Raw genomic sequence first — 25,811 nt, forward strand, 5'->3', positions numbered from 1 at the left:
ATTTGTCTTCATATTACCAGAATTCCTCTGTTTTATAATTATTATTAATTAAGTACTACTGGTCTATTTCTGTTTTTATTATATGTCTTGAGATGTGGTATTGAAAAGACCACATCATTTTTTAGGTGTAAATGAACAACGGTTTTATACTTAATGTTATAAATTTGAATGTAATAACATTTTCAGCATAAAAATTCAACTTGCGTGTAATTACTACCCCCCCACCACTGCCTTAAATTTTTGAATGAGCAATCAATGCCCTGCATTTGGAAGACTTGCTGGATGAAATGTAGGCAATGTGTTATAGTGGAAAGGAGAGTAAGGGAAGAGGTAACTTTGTCATCATATGTGTGTCATGGGTCAAGTCATTTCACCTCCTCTGACCTCCATTTTCTCATTTCTTACGAAGTAAAAGGTTGAAGTAGAAAATCTCTTAACTCACGAGGTTCCTTGTGCCACTGATTCTATATAAAATAGTTTTGTTATATAACTACTTCATGGGAAAAATGTGGCAGGATAAAACTTTGGTCCAGTAATTTTTATACTTATTTTCATTGTTGATCTTTTTAATATATGCTCTGTCTGTATAAACTTTTATTGATCAACTTATTTTTTGTCCTGGGAGTGAGTTGACTTTGAAATTTCTTCTTTATTTGCTGGCACCTTATTATCAGAAACAAAATTGGGCCCCAGAATATCAAAAGAAACTTCAAACCACATGTGCTAATTAGTGTGAAAGTAGATGCTAGCAAAGCAAATGAAAAAGTTAGCCAGTGTTTCGCTACTGCACTTCAGGTGAATGAAAACCCAGAGAGAGGAAATCTTGGGACCTCAGTAATGCTGAGCTGCTAATATTGCTGTATAGTTTCTGGAATTACTTGGGCTCCTGCTGAGAATTGTCTTTGGGACTGCAGTGATCCTTCTGACAGATTTAGTGGCATGGTGCTGTTCTAATCAGAGGTGTTTCTAAGATCTGCAGTGGGAAATGAAAGAGAAAAAAGTGCATATATGCACATTTTAATCTTATATGAGAATTTATGAGAATAATGCAATTTTTGACCTCTTTTCCTGATTAAGGGTCATCTTTATTTTTGGTTTGTTTAGGGTAGCTGATGATTACAAAGTAAATACCTGTTGTTTCTTTGTCAGCTATGTATTAGTTTCCTAGCAAATTCCCACAGACTTGGTGGCGTAAAAACAATGTAAATTTATTCTCTCACAGTTCTGGAAGCCAGAGGTCCAAAATCAGGGTGTCTGCAGAATTGATTTCTTTTGGAGACTCTGAGTAAGAACCATTCCATGCCTCCCTCCCAGCTCCTTGTGGCCACTGGTCATCCTTGGTGTTGATGTGTAGACACAGCACTTTGGTCTCTGTTTCTTATTTTACATTGCTTTCTCTTCTGTGTTTTTTCCTCTTCTTAGTCTTGCAAGATGTTCGTCATGGATTTAGGACCCACCTGGGTGATCTCACTTTGAGACCTTAATTTAAGTATGTCTGCAAAGTCGCTTTTTTTCCAAATAAGGTCACATTTACATACCTTTTGGGGGGGCCCCATCCAACCTATTACAGTTTGTGTGTGCCTTCTCTTTAATCATCAAGAAAGTTTTCAGAAGTTGAAGCTTTGATTGTGGGTGAGACCTTTACCTTTAAGAGAAGCTAGTTCTATTGGCTGTTCATTCAGATATTTTTTTAATTAGCTACTCTGTGAGCCCCAGAAATATTAAGTGAATTTGTTCAAGGTATTGTGGTCCACCAGCTGAAATTTAAATTCAGTTTTGATACCATATCTTTGCTCTTAACCACCATGCTGTCTTGCCTTCTTGGAATAGCTTTTGCCAGCCCCTCATCTCATACCTCTCAAGCACTCTCCCAAATCCCCCCAAAAGAAAAGTTGTTGAAATTTTGGTCAATAAATGTCTGCTTAATTGCTGCAAAGGTACAGTAAATAGAGGACCTTCTGGGCTCATAGTGTAGATGGAAACACTTGATTCTAGTCTTGGCTTTGACTCTAACTCAGAGTTGGATCACAAAACTCTCAGAGCTTCTGATAAAACAAGATTTTTCTAGTATCTTCCAGTTCTAAAATGTTGTGACTGTTTTTTAAAATGGATTTTTCTGATTGTATTTATAATACATACTTTTAAGAAATAGAACTTTTCCTGTATTTTGATTATGGTGGCAGCAGCGGCGTATTTAGAGAAGATTTACTAGTAATTGGTGCCAGGAACTTTGTTAAGTCCTTTCTATGACATATTAAATACTTTTAGCTGATTTACTGGGTAGAACTATTACTATTCCAAGCAGACAGTACTGTTATTATTCACAATTTATAGAGAAGGAAATCAGTGTACAGAGAGCTAAGCACCTTGTCCCAAGTGATATAGATTGGAAGTGGTAGGGCTAGCATTTGAACTCTCTCTGTCTGACTCCATTATATACCGTCCTAACAATTGCTTATATAGGTTCTGTTGTATAGTTTCTATAATTTAAGTGATGTAATATAACAGCAGTTGAAAAACCATCACCCATGGGCCAGATCTGGCCAACTGCCTATTTTTTGACCTACAAACTAAGAATTGATTTTACATTTTTAAGTAATTGGAAAAAAAAGAACCAAAAGACTATATTTTGTGACATATAAAAATTATGTGCAATTGAGATTTCAACAACCATAAATAAAATTTTATTGGAACATAACCATGTTCATTTGTTGATGTATTTTCTGTGGCTGCTTTCATGCTACAGTGTCATTATGGGCAGAGTTGAGTAGTGGTGACAGAGACCATATGGCCAAAATATTTCCTATCTAGCTCTTTACAGAAAAAAAAGTACGTTATTTGTTATTTTGTTTTTGTGTTGTTTTTATAACAAAGACATTAAACAGAATTTCCTTTTATGTAATATAGTATCTTTTTTCAAAGGCATGTTTTTGTTTTTTTTTTTTTAAAGATTTTATTTATTTATTTGACAGACAGAGATCACAAGTAGGCAGAGAAGCAGGCAGAGAGAGATGAGGAAGCAGGCTCCCCGCTGAGCAGAGAGCCCGATGCGGGGCTCGATCCCATGACCCTGGGATCATGACCTGAGCCGAAGGCAGAGGCTTTAACCCACTGAGCCACCCAGGTGCCCCTCAAAGGCATGTTTTAAATAAAATTTTAGAGTATTTCAAATTTCGTTTTTTGTGTGTGGCTACACACTCCTGTCTTTTTAAAAGTTTTTTGGAGATATAATTGACATACAAAATTTTGTAAATTTCTTTTTAATATTGCATGACAAAAGAAACATTTGTCAGTAACTCGAGGAATGATAAAAATATTTAAGAAATTTATTATTGAAGATTGTATATGAAAAATATATGTGTAGTCATATTACTAATAGTTTATAAATTTTCATAGACTATTTAATCAACTTCATAACATAATATCCAAAAGTATATTAAATGTCTTCTGTGTTTAAAGTAATTTTATATATAGTACAATATCCTTTGTTTCTTTTCATGACTCATATTGAATGATTCATATTTAAGATTTACATTCTGCATTGATATTTTATCCTTAGTATGAAGAGAGTGAAATTATTGTTTAAGTCTTAAGTGAAAAAGTATTATTAATTACTTGGTAAATGTAATAACTGTATTTAAATTAATAATCCAGTTTGTTAATCACAAATAGCCATTCAACACAGATTTCTCATTTAAATCTGCCTCAAATGTCTTTTTAAGAAAACCAGATGTTGTATTTATGGTGAAATATTCTGGCATTAACATATCAAATGATTCTAATGAACTGGGAAATGTGTGTTAAAAGCAGAATTAATTATGAAATTATAATAGACCTCATGTAGACTGAACAGATGAGTATTAATCTTTATATATATATATATATATATATATATATATGTGTGTGTATATATATATATATATTTTTTTAACTGTCCTGGTTTATGTAAGCATTATTTACATGAAAACAAAACTGGCTAAGAAAGCATTTTCTTTACTATCTTAGGCATTCTGATTAGGAATCACCATTTCATAATACCCAAAGAAATGAAGTCAAAATGATTAGTATTAAATCTGCATGGCTTGTATTTTGCTTCATTTTCTCATATCTTTTTAATATGAATTTTAAAGCAATGAGCTCTTATTAATTTTTGTAGACCTAATATTATCTAAATAACATTGCTTTCTGTTAAGGTTAAGGGAATGTATAGAATCAGAATTATTTCCAACTGATTTGAATGTGGTTTCTTAAAAATAGTTTTATTTAAACTTATTTTTCAAAAGTCTTTACCAGTCCAATGATTCAGTGTGCTTGAGTACTTTGCTGGTTGAATTGCTTTGCTAAGAATTCATTGGCTGATACAGTTTTTATTATACTTTTAACTTGTTCACTCTTATGTGAAGACTTTAAAAGAATGAAAATTATGTATAATGTACCAGTCAGCATTTAATTTATGTATCTTTATTTAAAAGTAAATTTTTCCAGTATTATGGTCTTATTGTAATTCAAATAAAAGAACTTCTGAAGGATAATGTTTACAAGTAAACATAAGTAAACAGTAGAACAAGTATCTGTTTACATTTAATTGTAAAGACCCAATTAAAATACTTTGTTCTGATATGGAGATTATTACTTTATAAGTAGCTCCAGAACTTTCTATCTCAGTGTCAGACATTTAGAAAATGTTATTTCAGGGGCGCCTGGGTGGCTCAGTGGGTTAAGCTTCTGCCTTCAGCTTAGGTCATGATCCCAGGACCCTGGGAATCCAGCCCCTTGTCAGATTCTCTCCTCAGCAGGGAGCCTGCTTCTTCCCCTCTCTTGGCCTGCCTCTCTGCCTACCTGTGATCTCTCTCTGTCAAATAAATAAATAAAAAATCTTAAAAAAAAAAAAAAAAGAAAATGTTATTTCAATGAAAGGTTTTAGAGACAACTTCTCATGTTACTTTTGCTAAACAATAATATAGTTAATAGTTTATATCAGTGCATTAAGATACCATAAAATATTAGTTTTAATTGAAGCCAGAGATGGAATGACTTCAAGACAGAAAAGTAGATATGAATTTTCTTAAGTCAGAAAAAGAAAATATGGCTTTTCCTAAGTCAGTAAAAGAACTTAGGCATATTGAATTTTATATTAGGAATTTGGACAAGCTAAGGGGAAGAAAGGTAAAATATCTATTTAAGTTAAAACCTCTCATCCAAAGAGAGTGGGAAATTGAAGATGACCAAGGAAAAGAATTTAAAAGAGTTATGGATAACTAGAGCTAGGTTTAAAGTAGATTCAGAACTTGATTATCCACTTTCTAAGATATTTATGGGATCATCTCTCACTGTCACATAACTAAATATCATGGTGCTAAAAGGAGATTATCCTGTAAGATTTCATAGGCATACATCATTGAACTTGAGGATATCTGTAGGTTTGTAGACCACCTTTAAATGCTTGTAGGGTCCATTATTCATGCCTGTATCTTGCTCTGATCACTTAACTGTGCTTCAGTGTCCTCATCTATATGAAAAAGAAAATAGTAGTACCTACCTCATATATTGTTGTGTGGATAACATGAGTTAATATATGTAAAGGTCTTTTGAAAAGTTTGTTACCTAGGATTAGCTTTGATTATTTTTATCTCCTTCATCATCACCCTCATAATTTTTCCATTTCAATATTCACTATTCATTTCCCAATGAATATATTTAAGATTGGTCTTAATTTGTTTATATTCTTGTTTCAAGGACTCTGAATTTAAAAAATACATTCATGTAGGGGTGCCTGGGTGGCTCAGTTGGTTAAGTGTCTGACTGTGGCTCAGGTCCTAATTTCAGGGTCCTGGGATTCAGCCCCACATCTGGGCTCTGTGCTCAGCGGGGAGTCTGCTCTGCCTCTGCCCCTCTCCCATTCACGCATGCTTGCTCTCTCTCTCTCTCTCTCTTTCAAATAAATAAATAAAATCTTAAAAAAAAATATATTCATGTAAAACAATCAAACATTTATCTTTCCTTTTCTATGTGAACTATATTACCAGGTAATTGTTATTGGTTAATTAAATAATAGATGAAGGAAAACACCTTTTTATGGAAATATTCCAACTAATAAATAGAAAAGAAATGGTACAATTTGAAAGAATATAACCATTTGACAATACACAATGAATTAGTGGATCTAGACATTAGCATCAATAGCTGTAGGAATAACAAAAAGAGAGACAACCAGACATTACTTAATCTCCTGACATAAGCCATCATGATCTCACTAAAAGTACTGAATCTGAGTCTGACCTAGCCTCTGATCTCAGCTGCCAGTTGATAGGAAAGAGGAGAGAGGATGTGTTAGACTGCCCCATGGCAGGAAATCATCAAAATCCAGGATGTGGCAAACTATGTCAATTGTTTGGGTTTTTAAACAGCTAAATAATAAGGAAAACATAGGGCTGGAGAAGGAATTTATAGATTAAAAGATGCTTAAAGATAGATTAAGCATTTTTGAAATGATGAAAACTAAACTATAGTGTGTCGGGAATATATACTAGAGCAAATAATGCAAGTATGTGATTACTGCAAATAATGCAAGTATGTGATTACTGTAGAATTAATGATAGTGGTTTCTTTGGAGGAAGGCATATAGGTGGTTGTGATTAGACCAGGTCACATTGGGGCACCTGGGTAGCTCAGTGGGTTAACCCCTGCCTTTGGTTCAGGTCATGATCTCAGAGTCCTGAGATTGAGCCCTGCATCCAGCTCTTTCCTCAGCAGGGAGCTTGTTTCCCCTCTCTTTCTACCTGCCTCTCTGCCTACTTGTGATCTCTCTCTCTCTCTGTCAAATAAATAAATAAATAAATAATCTTTTAAAAAATGACAGGTCACATGGAGGTCTTCTGCAATATTTGGCAAAGTTCTATATCTCAAGCTTGCTGCAAATTACAGAGTATTTACCTTTATCTGAGTTTTTCTGTTTGATTTTCTAGAATTATTTTTTGTAATGAAAAAGGCTAAGATAATTTAAGTATCTGAATTAGAGTATTTGGTATCTGTTCTCTAACTCACGGAGCATGTTTGATTTGGGAAACTTACTCATTGATTAACTGAACTTTGTGTATATGTGTGTTGTATGTGTGTGTACAGTGTGTGTACATGTGTGTTTATGTACTATAGGACAAGCACTCTTCTGCTTATTTATTGCTATGTAGCAGATCACTACAAAGCTTAGAGACTTAAAATAATAATAATCATTTAATTTGCTCATGAATTTTCATTTGGGAAGAGTTCCATGTAGAAGGCTTATCCAGCTCCATGTGTCTTCAACCGGAACAGCTGGATTAGAGGCCGTAGGATCTATTTCCAATATGGTTTACCCACATGACTGGCAGTTTGGATGTTGCCGGCTAGGAGCCCAACTAAGCTCTGTTCATCTCCTTGTGCCATCTGTCTGTGAATTGCTTGAGCTTCCTTATAGCTGGAGTGTCTGGGTTTAAGAATGTGTCCCAAGACGACCAGGAGGGAGTTGTTTTTATGACCTGGCTTTGGAAGTCATGTAATGTCACTTCTACCACAGTCACATGACTGCCCAAATTCAAGTGTAGGGAACACAGACCCCACTTCTCAATGGAAGAAGTGTCAGATTCTTTATTGTAAGAACATGTGTGATGGAAATATTGTTGTGGCCGTTTTAGAAACTGCAGTATGCCATCTGCACTGTCTTGGCTTTGTATACAAAGCAGGATGATATAAAGTCCTATCCTGAAGGAGCTCACAGTTCAGTGAAAGACAAGTTAAGAGATAATTATAACAGAATATGATGAGTTCTGTAAGAGTAAATACTAGGTGCTATCACAGTACATAAGAAGGGTGCTGTAGATTTAAAGTGCTTGAGCTTAGAGTAGAATTGTATGGATGTCTACTTTCAGTCTTAAAGGTGGGTAAGAGGTATCCAGCCACACAACCTGCACCCCCACACCACCAAAAAAAAAAAAAAAAAGAGGAATAGTATTTCAGCAAGGGTTAGAAGAATCATATATTGCTCAAGGAAGTGAAAATATGTATTCTAAATCTTCAATATATATAAGTAACTAGATGATAGGCAAGAAGGTGAAATGCTAAGAGAGGGGATTGAATTAAGTATATAGGGGCTATATTATAGAAAAATCTTTGTGTGTGAATTGAGATTTTTTTGTTGGGCCCAATGGGGGAGCCATTCAAAGATGTTAAGCAACAGTGTAAAAGGATCTGGTTTATCTTTTTACAGAAAGCTCTTTGAGGGCTATGATCATATGATTTTTTTTAATGATTTATCTAGTAGCATTTTGAGGTAGCTAAATTTTGGAGGGAAGGGAAAGTTAGAATAATGATCATGGGCAGAGAGAATTAAATAAGATTTTACATTTAGTTTTTGTGTGTGTGATTTTTTTTTTTTTTTTTTTTTTTTTTTTTAATAATATGAGAGGCAAAAACCAAACCAAACCAAACCAAACCAAAACCAGTAAAAAGCAGAGGTAGCCTCCAGGAGAGTGAGGACTTCCTGGTGAACCCCAATTCTTTCCCCAAGCAGGGAAAGAGCAGAGCGGGCCAGAGGGCACTAGAGGATAGAGGTCCCCTGACCCGGGCGGGTGGGGTGGAGGTTACATTTGTCAGTGGGAGGATGAGGAAGAGCAGAAAAGTCCTAGGAATTCCCACCTGATCATTTCTATTTTCTATGAGGAGAGGTGAGGCCGTTAGTGGGGAATAAAGATGGTCATGGAATAGGTGCTTAGAAAAAAGATAAAGTTTTGGGGGAAAATTGTTGCTAATGAGGAGTTCACAGCCTGTGGAGTAAAAGGTTGTATTTGCTGTAATAACTTTTCAGTCTCAAAATGGCTCGACTGTCCTTAATTCAGGAGATTATTTCAATTGCTGAATTACTTTGATTTTAGAACTCTGTGTGGAAAATAAATCTAATTTAGTTGGAATACTATACACTTTTGAGTTTGATCATTGGAGGTGCTGGCCTTTCACCCATTGACAGGGTATGCCCTAATTTTGTGCTATTCTTATATAATTTTCCTCAGTTAACTGCTTTATTTTATCGGATGAAGCAGAATAAGTAGTCTAGGTGCTTTTTTTATAATACTTTTATGTTGAATCTGGTGTATGTTTGTTTTTGTTTTGTTCCTTAATGAGAAGGAAATAACAGATTCCTTTCTTAATTTTTTTTTTTTTTTTTTTTTGGTAAGATGACCTTTTTTCTTTATTCTTTGTTTAGGATTATTGTTTAATTAAGATTCATCCTTTATTTATTTTTTTAAAGATTTTATTTATTTATTTGACAGAGAGAGATCACAAGTAGACAGAGAGGCAGGCAGAGAGAGAGAGGGAGGGAAGCAGGCTCCCTGCTGAGCAGAGAGCCCGATACGGGACTCGATCCCAGGACCCTGAGATCATGACCTGAACCGAAGGCAGCGACTTAACCCACTGAGCCACCCAGGCGCTCCAAGATTCATCCTTTATTGAATTGTTGTTTCTCTTGGTATTATTTCAAATGAAAATATATCTCTGTCAGTGAATTATATAGCTGTTATATCATAGTTTGAGTAGTAGTAAAAAAAGATCAGGATTTTGCTTGGAATAAAGTATAGCTGTACAGAGGTATTCTGTTAGAAATAATACAAATAATGCAAGAATAATATAGTTTATAATTTCAATGACAGAGACTAATGCTAAGGAAATCATTGATATTTTTTCCTTACACTGAAAATTAGAAAAAGTATGCCTCTTCTTTCAGCATCACATCAGTTAGCAATAAAGTTTTTTACACTCGGCATTTTAAATGCTAATTGTGAGTTTATCAGGAGTTCAGCAGGTTTAAAATACTCCCCGAGGAGTGAATTTTGACTTCTGAAAAGCTCTGGTTAATTATGGCTAAATGGTATTTTGGGGCTTTGGAAGAATTTTTGCAGGGTCTAAGGCCATGAAAGTAGATATTAGAATCTAATGCCTTACACCTATAGAATGTTATTCAAATTCCCTGGATTATTTAAAAAAAAAAATCTGCTGAGCTTGCTGTGGGGTTTTGGGCATAGCAGTTGGTGCTAGCTAGGCCTAAATTGGCTCTGAGCAACTTTCTCTTTCTCTTGCCCTTCCTAGAAATTGTGAATCCGTCTGATTATGACAAGACATTACAAATATTTGTAGCAGCTTCTCTTCTCCTTTACAGGAAAGTTTCTTCTCCCTAACCTTTTCTGAATCTCAGATAAAACACTTTGCAGCTGCTCATAATGCTTGGCAAGGAGAGAAAATTTACATTATAGATCTTGAAATAGAGCTAGCCTGACAAAGGACTGAAGATAGTGAAGAACAATTATGGTTCCTTTCAAAGTTATACTCTGTAAGAGATGTAGGTCATGTGAGCGTAGGGAGATTTAATCAAGACATACATAAGAATATATACTCCCTCTGGCCATTCTTTTAATAAAATAACACCTCTCCATATTCAGTGCTGCCACTTCTAATTCAACAAATCAGTTCTTTACTTTAATTACATCTTGAGTCAGAAAATATATAATCATAGCCAAAAAGAATGTTGTGGGGTGGAAAACTCGTTAAGAATAAAACTTTAAGTACCATTCATAACTTCTCAGACACTTTATTAGAATCTTCACAAGCTTTTGCTCTAAATGAGTTAGCCACAGGAAACCTTTCTAGAGAGGCCTTGTTAGGGGTTTAGTGAGCTCTGTAGTCAGAGCTATATAGAACCTTTGCCTCAAGCTGATGGGTGAAAATGAGATTTGTTGTTTTCTATGAGCCTTTCAAGTAGATATAGATTGCAGTATTCTTTTCTGTAAGGATAGAGATGGCCAACACTACTTAAGAAATTGCTGGGGAATTCAGTAGGAGCAAAGGGATTTGGTAAATATGCAAGTGATCAGTCTTTAAATTTTTCTTCAATGCAATGATTCTTATAGAAATACCATTTTATATAATAATGGCCATTGTTGTAACTTTAATAATTTTATGAAACCTTTGATATGGTTATGTGGTGAATACCCAGTATTAATTTTCAGATGAAAAATTGTGGTTTAATGCTGACACCTAATCAAAGATATTATTGATTTCAAGTCTGATATTTGGAGTCATGACTGACTGCTCTAGGCCAGTAGTTTAGTATGCTATTCACTTTTGTTGACTCTAGACTACTTATTTCCTATTGATGAAATAGTTAATGAACTTCTGAAAATAACAGTACATCCAGTAGGCACTTTATTAACTTAAGCAGATTGGAACCTAATATAAAAGGAATAGAGCCTGGTCCTAAGATTTCTAGCGTTCATATTGATTAAAAAGTAATTCCTGGAGATAGTATTTAATTTTAACTGACAAATTTTGATTAAATAATACATTTTTATTTCTGGATACATATTATGCCACCCCTGAACCTGTTTTTAATAAGCTAAATGCTCTTTATACCAAAATTTTGAACAACATCTAAACATAATTAGGTAGTTTACAAATCAAAATAATTAATAAATAGCCAGAGGGAGTACATATTCTTATATATGTCTTTTTTTTTTAAAGATTTTATTTATTTGCCAGAGATAGAGAGAGAATATACACAAGCAGGCAGAGAGGCAGGCAGAGGCAGCGAGAGAAGCAGGCTCCCTGCCGAGCAAGAAGCCCGATGCAGGACTCAATCCCAGGACCTTGGGATCATGACCTGAGCCGAAGGCAGCGGCTTAACCAACTGAGCCACCCAGGCATCCCTCTTATGTATGTCTTGATTAAGTTTCCCTATGCTCGCATGACCTCCGTATCTTATAGAGTATTACTTTTAAGGAGCCATAATTGTTCTTCACTATCTTTAATCCTTTGTTATGCTAGCTCTCTTATCTCAAGAATCAATCTTTTTGAAAAATGCCAGAAGGAAAAGTGTTTTAACTCCCAAGATATTTTTCTGTTGTTTTTGAGGGTTTCCCCAAATTTAAATAAAGGTAACTGCAGATTTCCTAAAGTCAATATGAGTTAGAATGTTATGTGTAATTGGAATGACTGGTTAAATTTGAGTCTGTCAGTTTTGTTTGTTTCAAAGAGTCCTTTGAGATTCTTTGGTATAAAAGAGTAGTTAAATAAATGTACCCTTTTATTTATTTATTACATAATATCTGATAGCTACTGTCTTGCTTCAGTATGCCATTAATATGTAGCATTTATTTGGGGTGCCTGGGTAGTTCTGTTGGTTAAGTGTCTGACTCTTGATTTTGGCTCATGTCATAATCTCATGGTCAAGGATTGAGCCCCAAGTTGGGCTCCATACTCAGTGGGGAGTCTGCTTGAGATTCTCTCTCTCCTGTCCTTCTGGCCACCCCCTGGCCCCCATTCCATTTATGTTCTCTCTTTCTAAATTAAATAAATACATCTTTAAAAATATGTAGAATTTATTTAATGTTTACATATTTGAATAAAAAACTGATAAAGCCCTCTGACTCTTGGAATATATATTGTGAGTGTGAGTTTGGACTTTAAGATATCTGGTTTGTATAACAGGATGATTAGTACCATTCATGGAAATGAGAAACTCCTAAAAAGGGGCTATTTGGGAGTTAGGAGTTCAGTATGAAATATATTGACTTTTTCTGTCTTCTCTAGTAGAGAAATCACATGGGTGTTTTGATATGTATATGTTTATAGCTCAGTGGTAAAGTCTGATTTGGAGATTTAATGAGTGGGCTTGGCTAGGTGGTAATTGAAGTTGGAACATGTAAAATGTTACCCAGGAAGGAAAGATAGAGTGAGGAAAGAGGAGATCTGAGCTAATGGATCTTAAAAGCAAATGATCATATTATGCCTGTTGAGGGAGAGTGGGCCAGGGCAGTACAAGTTTCACGTAGGAGTATTTGATCAATAGAGGGGAATTCTCCCAAGAGGTCAAGTATAATAAGTAAGAAATGTCTCTGTTGGATTAGTAAAATGGAATTTGCTGGTTAATTAAAAGCATCTGCTTTGCTTGAGTGATAAGATGAAAGCCAAATGGGAGCAGATTGCCTAGTGAGTAGGAGGAGAGGAAAGTGAAGACAGGAAGCATAGATAAGTCTTTTAGGAATTTCGTTTATGGAGAAGGAGCAGTAGCAGAAGGAGGATGTGTGGTGAGGGAAGAGATGCATCCCTTCCTCTCTTCATTCCTCCTTCCCTATCTTTCTCTATCTTTTCTCTCTTACTACTTTTCCTTTTTTTCTCTATAAGAGCAACCTAAACCCGTATAAATGATGGGGCAGGAAAAACAAGTTTTCAAACAGAGATCTATCAAGTTTTTGTAAGGTTTAAGGTTCTTAGGAGAGCAGGAGGGGACGCAATACAAAGTACAAGTAGAGAGGTCAGCCTTAGATGGGAGATAGCCACATATTTCCAAATGGGGAAACAAATTAGAAGGGAAGAGAAATAATAGATTTTTAGGTTTGAAAAGGCAAGATGGAAATGTTTCTGGCTTGTAGTTTCTTTATCCTGAAGGGGGTAGAATGAGGCAGATTTAGACCCAAGAAAAATAGGAAATGTTTGAAATGGTTGACAGTAACTGGGAGAGTAAGAAGTGAGTTGGCCAGAGAAATGTGGAAGTACTGTTAGGTATTTGGTGCCCATTTGAAGTTAAGAATCTTGTGATTCTCCAGCAGAGATGAATTGTTTGAGTGTATGGTTGGATGGTTGGATCTATCCAACTATCCAGTGCTGGAGATTACCCCATGTGTGCAACTAAAAGGTAGGATAACAGGAGAATTTAGAATATTGGTGAGAGCATCATTAGAATGATATATTATGGCATATCAGTTAGATAAAGAGAGAAGAGAAGAAGAGAAAAGGTGATTGATTAGGCGAAACAAAGAGACTCAATGCCTTAGGGTGCAGTGAAGTTGAAAAATGCTTATGATGTTACTGGTTGAAAGCAAACTGATGGGATAAGAGATTGTGCCAGAAAGAGAGGAACTTTAATTAGTTAATTTGGAGCTTTTACATGTGATGATAATATCCAAGAAGAAGCCATGATTGATGTAGAGTAGAAGAGAATGTTTTGCCTTCTAACCCCACAGGATGGAAGCTTTGTGACATTTCTTGAAGTGAATCTTGCAAAATAGTATTTTGTCCCCCCAAAAAAGTACATGTACTAATGTGTTATTAAGGCTTTGAGACATACTGCATTTAAGAAACCTGCTTAAATTTGACTAATGGGGCAGTTCTAAAATCTATGGGACTACTGAGCCTTTTGTAGTTAGATGTTAGATAACATCTGTTAATCATTCAAAGTAGGGTTTTTCCAAACATGTTGAACAATTACTTTGCATGTCATGTGCTGCTGTTTTGTTTTGTTTTTAAAGATTTATTTATTTATTTATTTGAGAGTGCATGCATAGGGAGGAGGGCAAGGGGAGAAGGAGCAGACTCCTGCTGAGTGGGGAGCCAGACATGGGGCTCCATCCCAGGACTCTGAGATCTTGACCTGAGCGGGAAATCAAGAGTTGGCTGCCTAACCAGTTGAGTCACCCAGGCACTCCTGAAACTGATGAATTAATAGGAATAAGTAAAAGTAATTATCACAACATAATATGATGCAACGCAAGAAGTGTTCTCTTACAAAGAAGTTTTCCATTTATATTAATATATTTTAATATTAGAAGATTTGTTTTCCTATTAAAAGTAAATATATGTCTAGAAGGAAAAAAATGTTAAGTTAGTGTATTATTTTGTTAATGAAAATTGTGACTTTCATAATTGCTTATTGGAGATCTTCAATTACTAGTGGATAGTCTAGGAAACTCTGCTTTATTAGTTCCCTATAACAGTCAACCAAAGCAGTAGAGCTAAGTACATTAGAGAGTTTATTTACATTCGCAACTAGATATATCCAGAAATTTAAACCATATCATCAAGAAGTTGTCTGTCATCATTTCTTAGCTCTACCCTCTGTTGTATTGCTCTGTTCTCAGGCAGCCAGTACCAATAGTCCCATAATTTGGCAGCTTCTCTTGGAAGGGTGAGAATGAGATAAATGCTTGGAACCTCACTGACTTCTTCCTAACAGGTCTCCTAGTTGGATTTTATTTGCTGATAATAGAAGTGCAATATTATAAGCACCAAATTCCTATCTTTAACATTTTATTTTTAAAATTCAGTTCTAGGATATTGTTTTAGGTCCTACAGTTTCTGATTCCATTCTAATAAGTAAAATCTTGCCTGAGGCCTTGAAACTCCAAACATTTCCAGTTATTAGTTCTAGTAATTCTAGTAACAAAAGGAACTCTGAACAGATAGTAGGATTGTTGATGTGTGTGCACTATGAGAATACTAAAAAGTCAAACCATTCAGAGAACTTTTTAGATGAAGTTGGAAACTTAAAACATAGTTCATACAAAACTGAAGTATGTTCATACTAGACCTTACAGTAACCTTCTATGGTTCCCTGCCCCAAATACAGAAACGGTAACACTCATCTTCCGTATCCCTCAAAAGCAATCAACAAAAGAAAAGAAAATCAAACCAAAATAATAAGAATGAAGACTTTTTAGATATTTGGAGTTTAACTCTTTAAATGATCTTTTGAGGAGTATAGGCTTAAACTCTGAAGGCCTTTTGTGGTAATTGACTGCCTTAGAATATGGTAGCCAAATATAAGTCTGTAACTTTTGATAAATTAATGGCATTTTCTTTTGTCATACTGAAGATCCTTAACTTGTGTGTTTGTATTTTCTTGGTTTATGACTAACAGTCAATAAAATGATGACTGGCAGGTTACTCGTCAATAAGAATGCAAATGAATTTCTGTAGCCAGTTTGGATATGGAAAGTTACAAGAGACCATATGTAAGGGCTGAAAGTTATCATCTTAAATACAGAAAGTTGTGGGTGTGAATGGAAAGCAGAGAGAACTCTCTAGCACACCTCCCCCTCTCCCCCAAAGAGGCTGCAAAGCTTGGTGAGATCTCCTTTAGTTCCTAAAGCTGGTGGATTGACTTTGAAGCTTAGGCAAGATACTGGACTCTTGCCTGGGCTCAGATTCCATTCTTAGCTGAAGGAAAACTCCTGAAACAGCTTTCAGAATTTTGAAGCTGGTGGTGAACTGATTCAAACTAAAGCTGCATCAAAGACCAGACCCAGCTTATTACCTATAGTCCCAACCTAGCAGCCTGACAGACAAAGTAGCACGTATCCCTCTTCACAAATTCTGCTCTTCTTTTATACAAACCATTTGGAACACAATAAAAAATATATGATACACTAAAAAGAGAAATGGAGAAATAAGAAATGTGACTTACAGCTAAGAAAATAGACACAGGTGACCTAGTTATTAGAATTATCAATGTCTTTAATATAGCTGTTATAAGAATGCTAAGGGATCTAGTGGAAAAGATTACAACGGGTATGAAAGATGGGATATTTCAACAGTGATATGGATGCATAAAAAATGAAATTCTGGAAATGAAAAATATAATATCAAAACTAAGGAATTCATTAAATGGGATTTTTAATAGTAGATCAGTGACATGTGATTTTAGGTTGATAGAACGTATCCAAATGGAAACAAAAAAGGAAAAGAAAAACTGAGTATTTGTGATCATAGAGTGATATCAAATGGACGAACATACATGTAATTAGAATCTAAGGAGGGGAGGAGAGAGAGATAGGAGTAGAAAACATATCTGAAGGGACAATGATCGAGTATTTTGTAACACTTTCAACCCACAAGTCCATGAAATTTAACAAACTCCAAGCAGGATAATTAAAATAAAATTACATTTACTTGTATCCTTGCTTATTATAAAAGTAATCATGGAAAAATGTTTATTATATATAGGGAATAATGATATGAATTATAGTTGACTTTATACCAGAAACACTAGAGACCACAAGACAAAGTGCTGAAAGAGAAAAAAAAAAAGAAAAGAAAAGAAAAAGAAAAACAACATTGAATTCTATAAGCAGTAAAAAAAAAAAAAGTTATTTAAAAATGAAGGCAAGATACTTCAAGGATACTTCACACCCATTAGGATAGCTATAATCAGAAAAACGGAAAGTAACAAGTTTCAACAAGGATGTGCAGAAATTGGAAGCCTCATACATTGCTGGTAGGAATGTAAAATGGTTCAGCTACTGTGGAAAATAGTTTAGCTGTTCATCAAAAAGCTAAACACACAATTACCAAACGACCCGGCAATTCCACTCTTATATGTATCCCCGAAAGAGTTGAAAACAGGTACTCAAGTACATATGTATCTACAGTTATAGCAGTACTATTCACAATAGCCAAAAGATGTTTTTGTCAGTATTAGTAAAGCTAAAATAATAATGGCTAATATTTATAAGTATTTATTATGGTAAGGGGAGAGAAGGAGGAGAAAAGAAAATGGGAGTCAGGCAAAAAAGAGAGGAGAGCTCAGGAAGCTGCTGTTGGAAAGAAATGAGCACCTTATTCAGGAATTGGCAAAAGGATTATTTTGACCTGATCAAAGTAACTTGTTAAGTAGAGTAGTGAGCTTAGAGTCTGTGAGGGTGTGGCTGGAGCTGGCAAAGTGCCTCCATTATTAGACATAGGGGCCTCTAATGAAATAGTACTTTTGCTCTCATTATAATGCATTCTTGGTCTTACAAGTTATTAGTTTAAGCAAAGAAGATAAATTTCATGGCTTAACATTATGCCCCTTAGCTGTTTTAAAGGCGGACTCTCAAGTACGTGGGTGGCTTAGTTGGTTGAGAGTCTGACTCGTGATATTGTGATACCAGCTCAGATAAAAGATCATGTGTGTTGTGAGATCAGGGCCCATCTTCAGCTCCATGCGCAGCAGGAAATCTGCTCGAGAGTCTCTCTCCCTCTCCCTCTGCCCCTCCCAATGCTCACTCTCTCTCTCCCTCTCTCAAATAAATAAATAATTTTTTTTTAAAGATTTTATTTATTTGAGAGGGAGAAAGAGAACAGGAACACAAGCAGGGGGAGTAGGAGAGGGAGAAGTAGGTTCTCTGCTGAACAGGGAGCCTTATGCAGGACTCAATCCTAGGACCCTGGGATCATGACCTGAGCTGAAGGCAGATGCTTAACAACTGAGCCACCCAAGTTGCCCAGTAAATAAATAAATTAAAAAAAAAAATAAATAAAGGCTTTGGCGCCTGGGTGGCTCAGTCCTTATGCATCTGCTTTTGGCTCAGGTCATGATCCCAGGGTCCTAGGATCGAGGCCTTCATCAGGCACCCTGCTCAGTGGGAAGCCTGCTTCTCTCTCTCTCCCACTCCCCCTATTTGGGTTCCCTCTCTCAATGTGTTTCTGGCAGTCAAATAAATAAATAAATAATCTTGAAAAAAAAAAAAAAGGCAGAATCTTAGTTAAGAAGTGTCTTGATTATTTAACTCAGAATAGTATAATTTTTTTTTTTTTAAATAACCTGAGACACACAGTTGTTTACTGAGCAGAGCCTATCAGCATTTAAATTGTAGACTTAGTGAGGTGCTCATAAGGAAACTGGTATGGATTTTGCACTATTGGATAATTTATGAAAAGAATGTATATAGACATTTAGCTCATCCGTTTGAGCAAAGCACCATGGAACATGAATTGTACTTAGATTTTGAATAGGAAAGGAGCTGATTATAGTCTCCTGCTTTGGTCTTATTCCCCTAGACATCATCATAGTTAAGAGATATATACAGTCAAGAAAGCAAGAACAATATGACATTTTACAACCTGGGTTTGAGCGAACTCCATTGTACTATAAATTTTCTTAGCATTGTTATTTTAAGACAAAATCTGAATAATCACTCAAATGTTCCTTTTGCATATTTGGTTTCCAATTTCATTATTTCAAAATATGAAAATGGTTGACTTAGCAAGCGGTCTGTCTTTCTTTGAATAAATATTCTTAATATGCAAGCATCAAAGAAAAACAGCATGACAAACTAGGTTACTAGGCAGTGAATACTTCTGAAATGATTTGTCTTCAGTCAGAACCCAATTGCTAAAATAAATCACTTACAAACTGTTTCAATACTTAAATTCTGTATCCTGATGGGAATAAAAACTGTGTATTCTTCATTCTTCCCAGCAAATCAACATCTGCAAAAGACTAAGTTATTCGTTTATTTATAAATGCATTCCTTTTATGAAGGACATACCAATATTTGCAGTATTTCATTTACATTATGGAGTCATTTATCAACAGACAAGAATTTTTTTTTCAGGAGACAATCTTTTCTGAGGTTATAATTTCCCTGTAGTTATTTCTCACAAAATCCCTCCAAATTTCATGGCTGCTTTGCATAAGTAGTCTCAAAGATATTTGGCACTCAGCCTGGAGCTTGAGCATGAATATTGTTCTCTTTTCCTTGATCCTTAGTGCCTCCTGATCTGAATATGTATCTGAATGTTCCCACAGGGCCAAATCATCACTTTCATTGTTCAATGAAAGAATGTTATTAGGTTGGGATTATTTATTGAAATGATGTGAGAAAATAATGTGAGAAATAATACTTATTGTTTCAGTGACTTATTAGCATAAAAAATTTTCCTGTGGCACCTTTCACTGTAGTTGGCCTTTCCATTGGAGGTCAAGTTCTGAGGCCACCTCAGGCAGAAAGTGACCAGCCCTCAAAGGGAAGGGACTCTGGTGACCAGCCTCCCACATGAAACTCTTCTGTGGGAGTTTGGCCAGCGATCAGTGCAATGAAGTGACTGGGGAGCTGGACGATGGTCACAGAAATTTTGAGATGAAGATTTTGTCCGGGCTAGTGTCCTTCTGTGTACTGATACAGAAACTAAGAGCCACGCTAGTGAAGTAATTTAATTTGCCCAGATTCATACTTGTTACGCCTTCTGACATCAAGAACCTTATTCTTTCTACCTTAGTGCTTCCTTTAGAGGCCGTACTGTGAGAACCATTATGTGCTTAGTGGTTAAAGTCATTAATTTGTAACTTACTCGGCCATCTAGTCACGCTGTCATTTGGAAGAACTGCTGATTTTTGTCCCTTACTTTAACCAGCAAAACTTTGCCTCTTGCCTTTTATATCATTGCCTGGGCTTCAGTGAGCAGAGAGTGGAGATAACCTGACAGCCTGTTTTACTGCAATTTGGCAGTTTTATTAAGAGTAATTTAAAAACCGGATAGGTATGGTTTTACTTGAACTGTAAGTAGTTTACGTATTATTTCTTAGAGGTCTTTTTTATCAATTGATAATAAGGAAACTTTTAATGACTATGAAAGTTTCATATCAATTATGAAACATCTCCATATATATATGGAAAGAGAGATGGGGGGGAGACAGAAATTGTGAGACCCTTCAGTCAATTTTACTTTTTATTTTATTTTTTTAAAGAGTATGTTTTGAGTGAGAGAGTGTAGGAGGAGGGGGCAAAGGGAGAGAATCATCAAGTAGACTCCTTTCCTGAGCACGGAGCCCAACATGGGGCTGGATCCTGCCATCCTGAGATCATTACCTGAGCTGAAACCAAGAGTTGGATGCTTAACCAACTGAGCCACCGAGATGTCCCTACACTTTAGTTTATTTTAAAATAATGACAATGAAAAGCTATTCTTGAATGATATGTGAAAGTGATAGTCCATCTGGAACTTTCCTTTCAAGATAGATCTACAGCTACACTTATAACATTTTTCTGGGCATCTCATTAGACTATTATTTCATAACATCTTCCCTCCTTCCCCCCCTTACCTGGCCCCCACCTTTCTTCACTGAGGGGCCATGCTGTTGCCCAAACCAATCCCTATGTTTGTTACCTGGAGAAGGCTCTTTGCCTTGTCATTACTTGAGGGGGGTAAAATGAGTGCGTTATCACCAGCCTTAGCAGGCCAACAGGCAGGATTAGTTATTATATTAATGGTAATTAAAAGGCAATTTTTAAAATTTTAATTTCTAAAAGTAGCCATTTAATTCATTGATACAAAAGTCAACCTGTCAGTGAATTCAGCATGGTCTGAAGTATTATGAGACCATAATTTAAATCTACAGTATAATGCTACATAGACCAGCTTTAGTAAGTGAGTTTCATGTTCTCTATTTGTGGAAATCTGTGCACCAATGGAACTGACACTGGTTAAAATTTTTTTAATAAACTTGATTATTCCTGTTTGAAACTTAAGGTTTGTGATAATACAGTTTTTAGATCAGCCTATTTAAAGAATACTTTAAATGAAAGGGTGCTTTTTAACTAATTGTATCTCCTCAAACACACAGTGTATTATGCTTCATCAATTAATATAAAGGAAGCACTTTTTGAAGTCTTCTTTACCCCACACCTGGACCTGCACATTAGACTTATCTGGTGTTGGTTTCTTAAGAAGGTATATTTTTTTAAGATTTTATTTATTTGATAGAGAAAGATCACAAGTAGGCAGAGAGGCAGGCAGAGAGAGAGGGGGGGAAGCAGGCTCCCCGCTGAGCAGAGAGCCCGATGCGGGGCTCGATCCCAGGACCCCGGGATAATGACCTGAGCGGAAGGCAGAGGCTTAACCCACTGAGCCACCCAGGTGTCCCTGTTTTGTTTTGTTTTTGTTTTTGTTTTTATTTTAATTATCAGAAGTTTTGGGGGGAAATGGTTCTCTTTCCTGTCATAAGTTTTGATACCAAAATGTAGCTTGAAGAAAATTACTGTTGTCATTTCAGTGCATATTATTGTCATACACTACTAAAACACTTTCTCATATGTAAAACTCTGTCCTGATTTTTCTACTTTTCTGCATCACTTCTCAGTGCTTTTCTGTTCTCATAGTGCTCTTATGTTAGCACCACACTCTCTCCAGTATTTTAAGAGCATTAACTCAGAGGAGAAGCATAAATTCACGGTAGAGGTGCTCAGAGCTCTCTTGTGAAGCTTTTGTTGCCAAACAGGTGAAGTTAGCCCTTTCCTCTCATCGTCCTGTCAGTAGTAGCAGCCACAGGGTCAGCAATGGTATCACTGCTTCTGCTAATGTCACTGCCACCTCCACCTCCATGGTCTCTCAAAGTCAGGGGGAGAAGTTCCCCAGGGGAAGAAATGGGTAAACTGGGCTAGGAAGTAGAAAACTATAGTCCCTGCAGTGCTTTCCAGTATGTGTGCTATATATAATTTTATTATTATATAAAAACATATTTTACTATATATATTGTACTATAAATAATATAGAGATATATAAACATTATATATACTATAACTATACTGTCTATAAATATATGGCTGTATATACATGTGTTAGCACTATAATATATTTTATAGTATAATATGCAATTGCTGCGTATGCCACCCTCCCCGCTTGTGGGTTCTGTGTAATCTGGCTATATGTTTTATTAGGTTTTACCCTCCCAGACATTTTTTTTTTTTTCAGAAGACTTCTCAAGAATCAAGTTTTGATTTTTATTTTTTAAAAGATTATTTATTTGTTTGTTTGAGAGAGAGAGGAGCAGAGGGAGTGGGAGAAGCAGTCTCCCCACTGAGCAGGGAGCGCAACTTGACCACCTGACTTGGGACTTAATCCCAGGACTCTGGGATCTTGAACTGAGCTGAAGCAGACAGATGCTTAACACACTGAGCCACCCAACACCCTCCCTCCCCCTCCCCCGCCAAATTAGATTTGTAAAAATCCTAAAACACTCAAGTTGAAGATAGGCGTGCATTAAAGAAAGGTCACTGTATTTCAGTCCTTCAAGGCTGTTTTTTCCTTTAGTGCTTCTTATGACTCAGTACAGGGTTTGTTTTTTGTTTTGTTTTGTTTTATTTTTTTTTTGTAATTGACTTTTTAAAAAAATTTATTATTTTTATTTTTTTTTAAAGATTTTATTTATTTATTTGACAGAGAGATCACAAGTAGTCGGAGAGGCAGACAGAGAGAGAGAGAGGGAAGCAGGCTCTCCGCTGAGCAGAGAGCCCGATGCGGGACTCGATCCCAGGACCCTGAGATCATGACCTGAGCCGAAGGCAGCGGCTTAATCCACTGAGCCACCCAGGCGCCCCTATTATTTTTATTAATATGTAATGTAATGTATTATTTGCCCCAGGGGTACAGATCTGTGAATCATCAGGCATATACATTTCACAGCACTCACCATAGCACATACCCTCCCCAATGTCCATAACCCAACCACCCTCTCCCTCCCTCCTCCCCCCAGCAACACTCAGTTTGTTTTATGAGATTAAGAGTCTCTTATGTTTCATCTCTCTCCTGGTCCCATCTTGTTTCATTTTTTCCTTCTCTATCCCCCAAACCCCCACCCTGCCTCACAAATTAGTATAGGGATTTTTACTAGAAAGTAAAGTGAAGCAACAGCTAGGATTAAGCCTATAGAATTTAATGCTCACATTCCTAAGGTGATGAAAAAGAAGTTGAGGTCATTTGTTCTGTTAGGTTACTGTAAGATTACTTTAAATTATTAATGTGCATATGTTTGTAGAATGATAAGAATATTAATACTGCAACCATTAGAATGAAAAGTAGATAATGTGGGAGTAGGCACTTGGAGAGACAGAAGTTGAATTTTGGAAACTACAGTGTTTATCGAGTATATGGCTAAAAATGTCTGCATTTACTGAATAGAGACGTATACCCTACATATTAGAGACAAAGGAAACAAATGATGTTATTTGTGGCCTGCTTTAGTTATTTCCCACTGATAAATAAAAACTGAGCATCACTACTAATGGAAGACATAAGAAATACATCACATGGCAATAGGATCTCAAGTTCTTTTGTCTGCTGCTGCTGAACAGTTGAAATGTCATTATTGGAAAATTGACCAGTGCTTCCATTACAAACCCTCACACATCCTTCCTTATTTATTACCTTCTAGGTCTCATTTTTGTTCTACTTTCTCTTGTTTTCTACCCTCTTACCCCTCTTCATTTGCATTTATTATATGGATCTAAAGATATAAAATTTTAAGGAAAGTTTCCTTCAATTGTGATATATGATGCTTAGAAATATACATCCTAAAGCAAGTAGCTGGATTGATTTTACTTAGAGGAGTTCTACCCTCATCCCCTTATTTACCTTTTTGGTTCTCCTTTGGGGGTGTTGTCATCATCATTGTCATTGTGATCCTGTGAATCTTTGTGGAATTCACTGTTTTAAAAAATGTGTTCAGTATAGTTCTCCTGCTGATTTTTCTCTATTATATTTTGTTTGAAAATCCCTTTCAACTACAGTGCTATCTGAAATGTATGTTAGACTGGTTCCTTAGAGCTTTTATCTTTTTTTTTTTCTCCCACATGTTAATATTTGGTTTCCCATGAATTTCCTATACATTTCTTTTTTCTCTTGTCTTATGAATTTTTATTTCTTTCTTATTTTTCTGCAAAACCAAGACATTCATTAAGAAATGAAAATACTATAGAGTTCCTATGCATTTGATTATTTGCCATCTTTAATGTCAGGAAGATTGCATTTTATTTAGTTGGAATATGTGATTAGCTGTGGATAAATATCTAAATGCCCAACATAACTGTATATAAACTAGTTTACTATTGCTGAAGGCTTCTTTCTTAATCTCTCCAGGAAAGAAAGGAGAGGCTATCCAAGTTTGAGTCTATTCGTCATTCAATTGCTGGAATAATTAGGTCTCCAAAATCTGCACTGGGCTCTTCAACAGTAAGTAGAATGAACTCCATGTGCTACTGAAAATAATTATTTTCTAGCTTCTTTCTGATAAACAATGAATATCATGTGTAAATTTGTCCTTACAAATAGAAAACTAAGTACATAATATAATTGTTTTGTATGCATATGATTCTGTTCATACATGTACATAGTAAACACTGATATAAGGAGGAAGGAAATAAAGTTGTATTCAGGACTTCCTGTACCACATATAAATAATTATAGGAAACATTTTAGGTATTTTGAGGCTTTATTGGAAAAAGAGCGGAGAAGGGGCGCCTGGGAGACTCAGTGGGTTAAAGACTCTCCCTTCAGCTCAGGTCATGATCCCAGGGTCCGGGGATCGAGCCCCTCATCTGGCTCTCTACTCAGCAGGGAACCTGCTTCCCCCTCTCTCTCTGCCTGCCTCTCTGCCTACTTGTGATCTCTGTCTGTCAAATAAATAAATAAATAAATAAATCTTAAAAAAAATCTTTAATTAAAAAAAAAAAAGAAGAGCAGAGACAAATTTTTTTCCAGTGAAACACATTTTTATTTGTATATGTATTTTTAAAGTGTATCAGTTTATATATGTGTTCATATTTTCGAGAAGATTTTAATTATTAAATTGAAGTCTATTTGAAATTTAGGTTTGTCATAGCATAGTGGTGCATAAAATATTACAAATCCCTGTAGCAACAGCTATAGTCAAGCAAGATAAAGTATATTCTTTTTCCCTTTATAGAATAAGATTTTAAAGTATTTTTCTTATTTCATTACCTTTAAGACTAAATTAACAGACTTGTTTTCCTAGCTATCCCTCATGCATAATAGTGCTTTAGAATGATAATAAATGATTGTCAAAACAACAATATTCAGTACAAATTAATTATGTGCTCTGCTCCCCCATCTTTCCAAGTTTCTACATAGTAATATCTTAATGTTATTTCTTACTGTTTAAAAGTTCAGCTGTTTAAAATAATGTGATCTAGTCTTACTTAGAAAATAATGTGTTTCCTAACCATAAGTTAAATGTCCATTCACATTTTGGATTTATTTACTATAATTCTTTTTTTAATATATAACACATGTTCCTATATTTATTCCACTCAAGCAAAACTCTCTTATACACAATTGAGGCAAAGCATAAAGTATTTTAATTAACAAAAAAGAAGAAAATTGTAATTTTATATAAAAGAGGTTTTCTACTTCAGTGTTAGCCTTTGATGCTGTTATTATCACATACTTCTGAACTC

General features: G+C 35.5%; 1 protein-coding gene across 6 annotated transcripts in view; it reads left to right on the plus strand.

The window, feature by feature from the left end:
* Positions 1–25,811, plus strand: part of FER (FER tyrosine kinase) — a 470,546-nt gene that overhangs the window by 167,244 nt on the left and 277,491 nt on the right. For all 6 annotated transcript variants that reach the window (XR_006608698.1, XM_045087150.1, XM_004761299.3 and 3 more), the window contains one exon: positions 24,475–24,567. Coding sequence is in view for 5 of the 6 variants with exons in the window: in XM_045087150.1 (XP_044943085.1) it covers positions 24,475–24,567 (93 nt within the window). In the remaining variant the exon portion in view is untranslated. The remainder of the gene's footprint in view (positions 1–24,474; positions 24,568–25,811) is intronic.

The sequence above is a fragment of the Mustela putorius genome, unplaced genomic scaffold, assembly GCF_011764305.1.
Source record: "Mustela putorius furo isolate JIRA1106 unplaced genomic scaffold, ASM1176430v1.1 tig00001063_pilon_pilon_pilon, whole genome shotgun sequence".
NCBI lineage: Eukaryota > Metazoa > Chordata > Mammalia > Carnivora > Mustelidae > Mustela > Mustela putorius.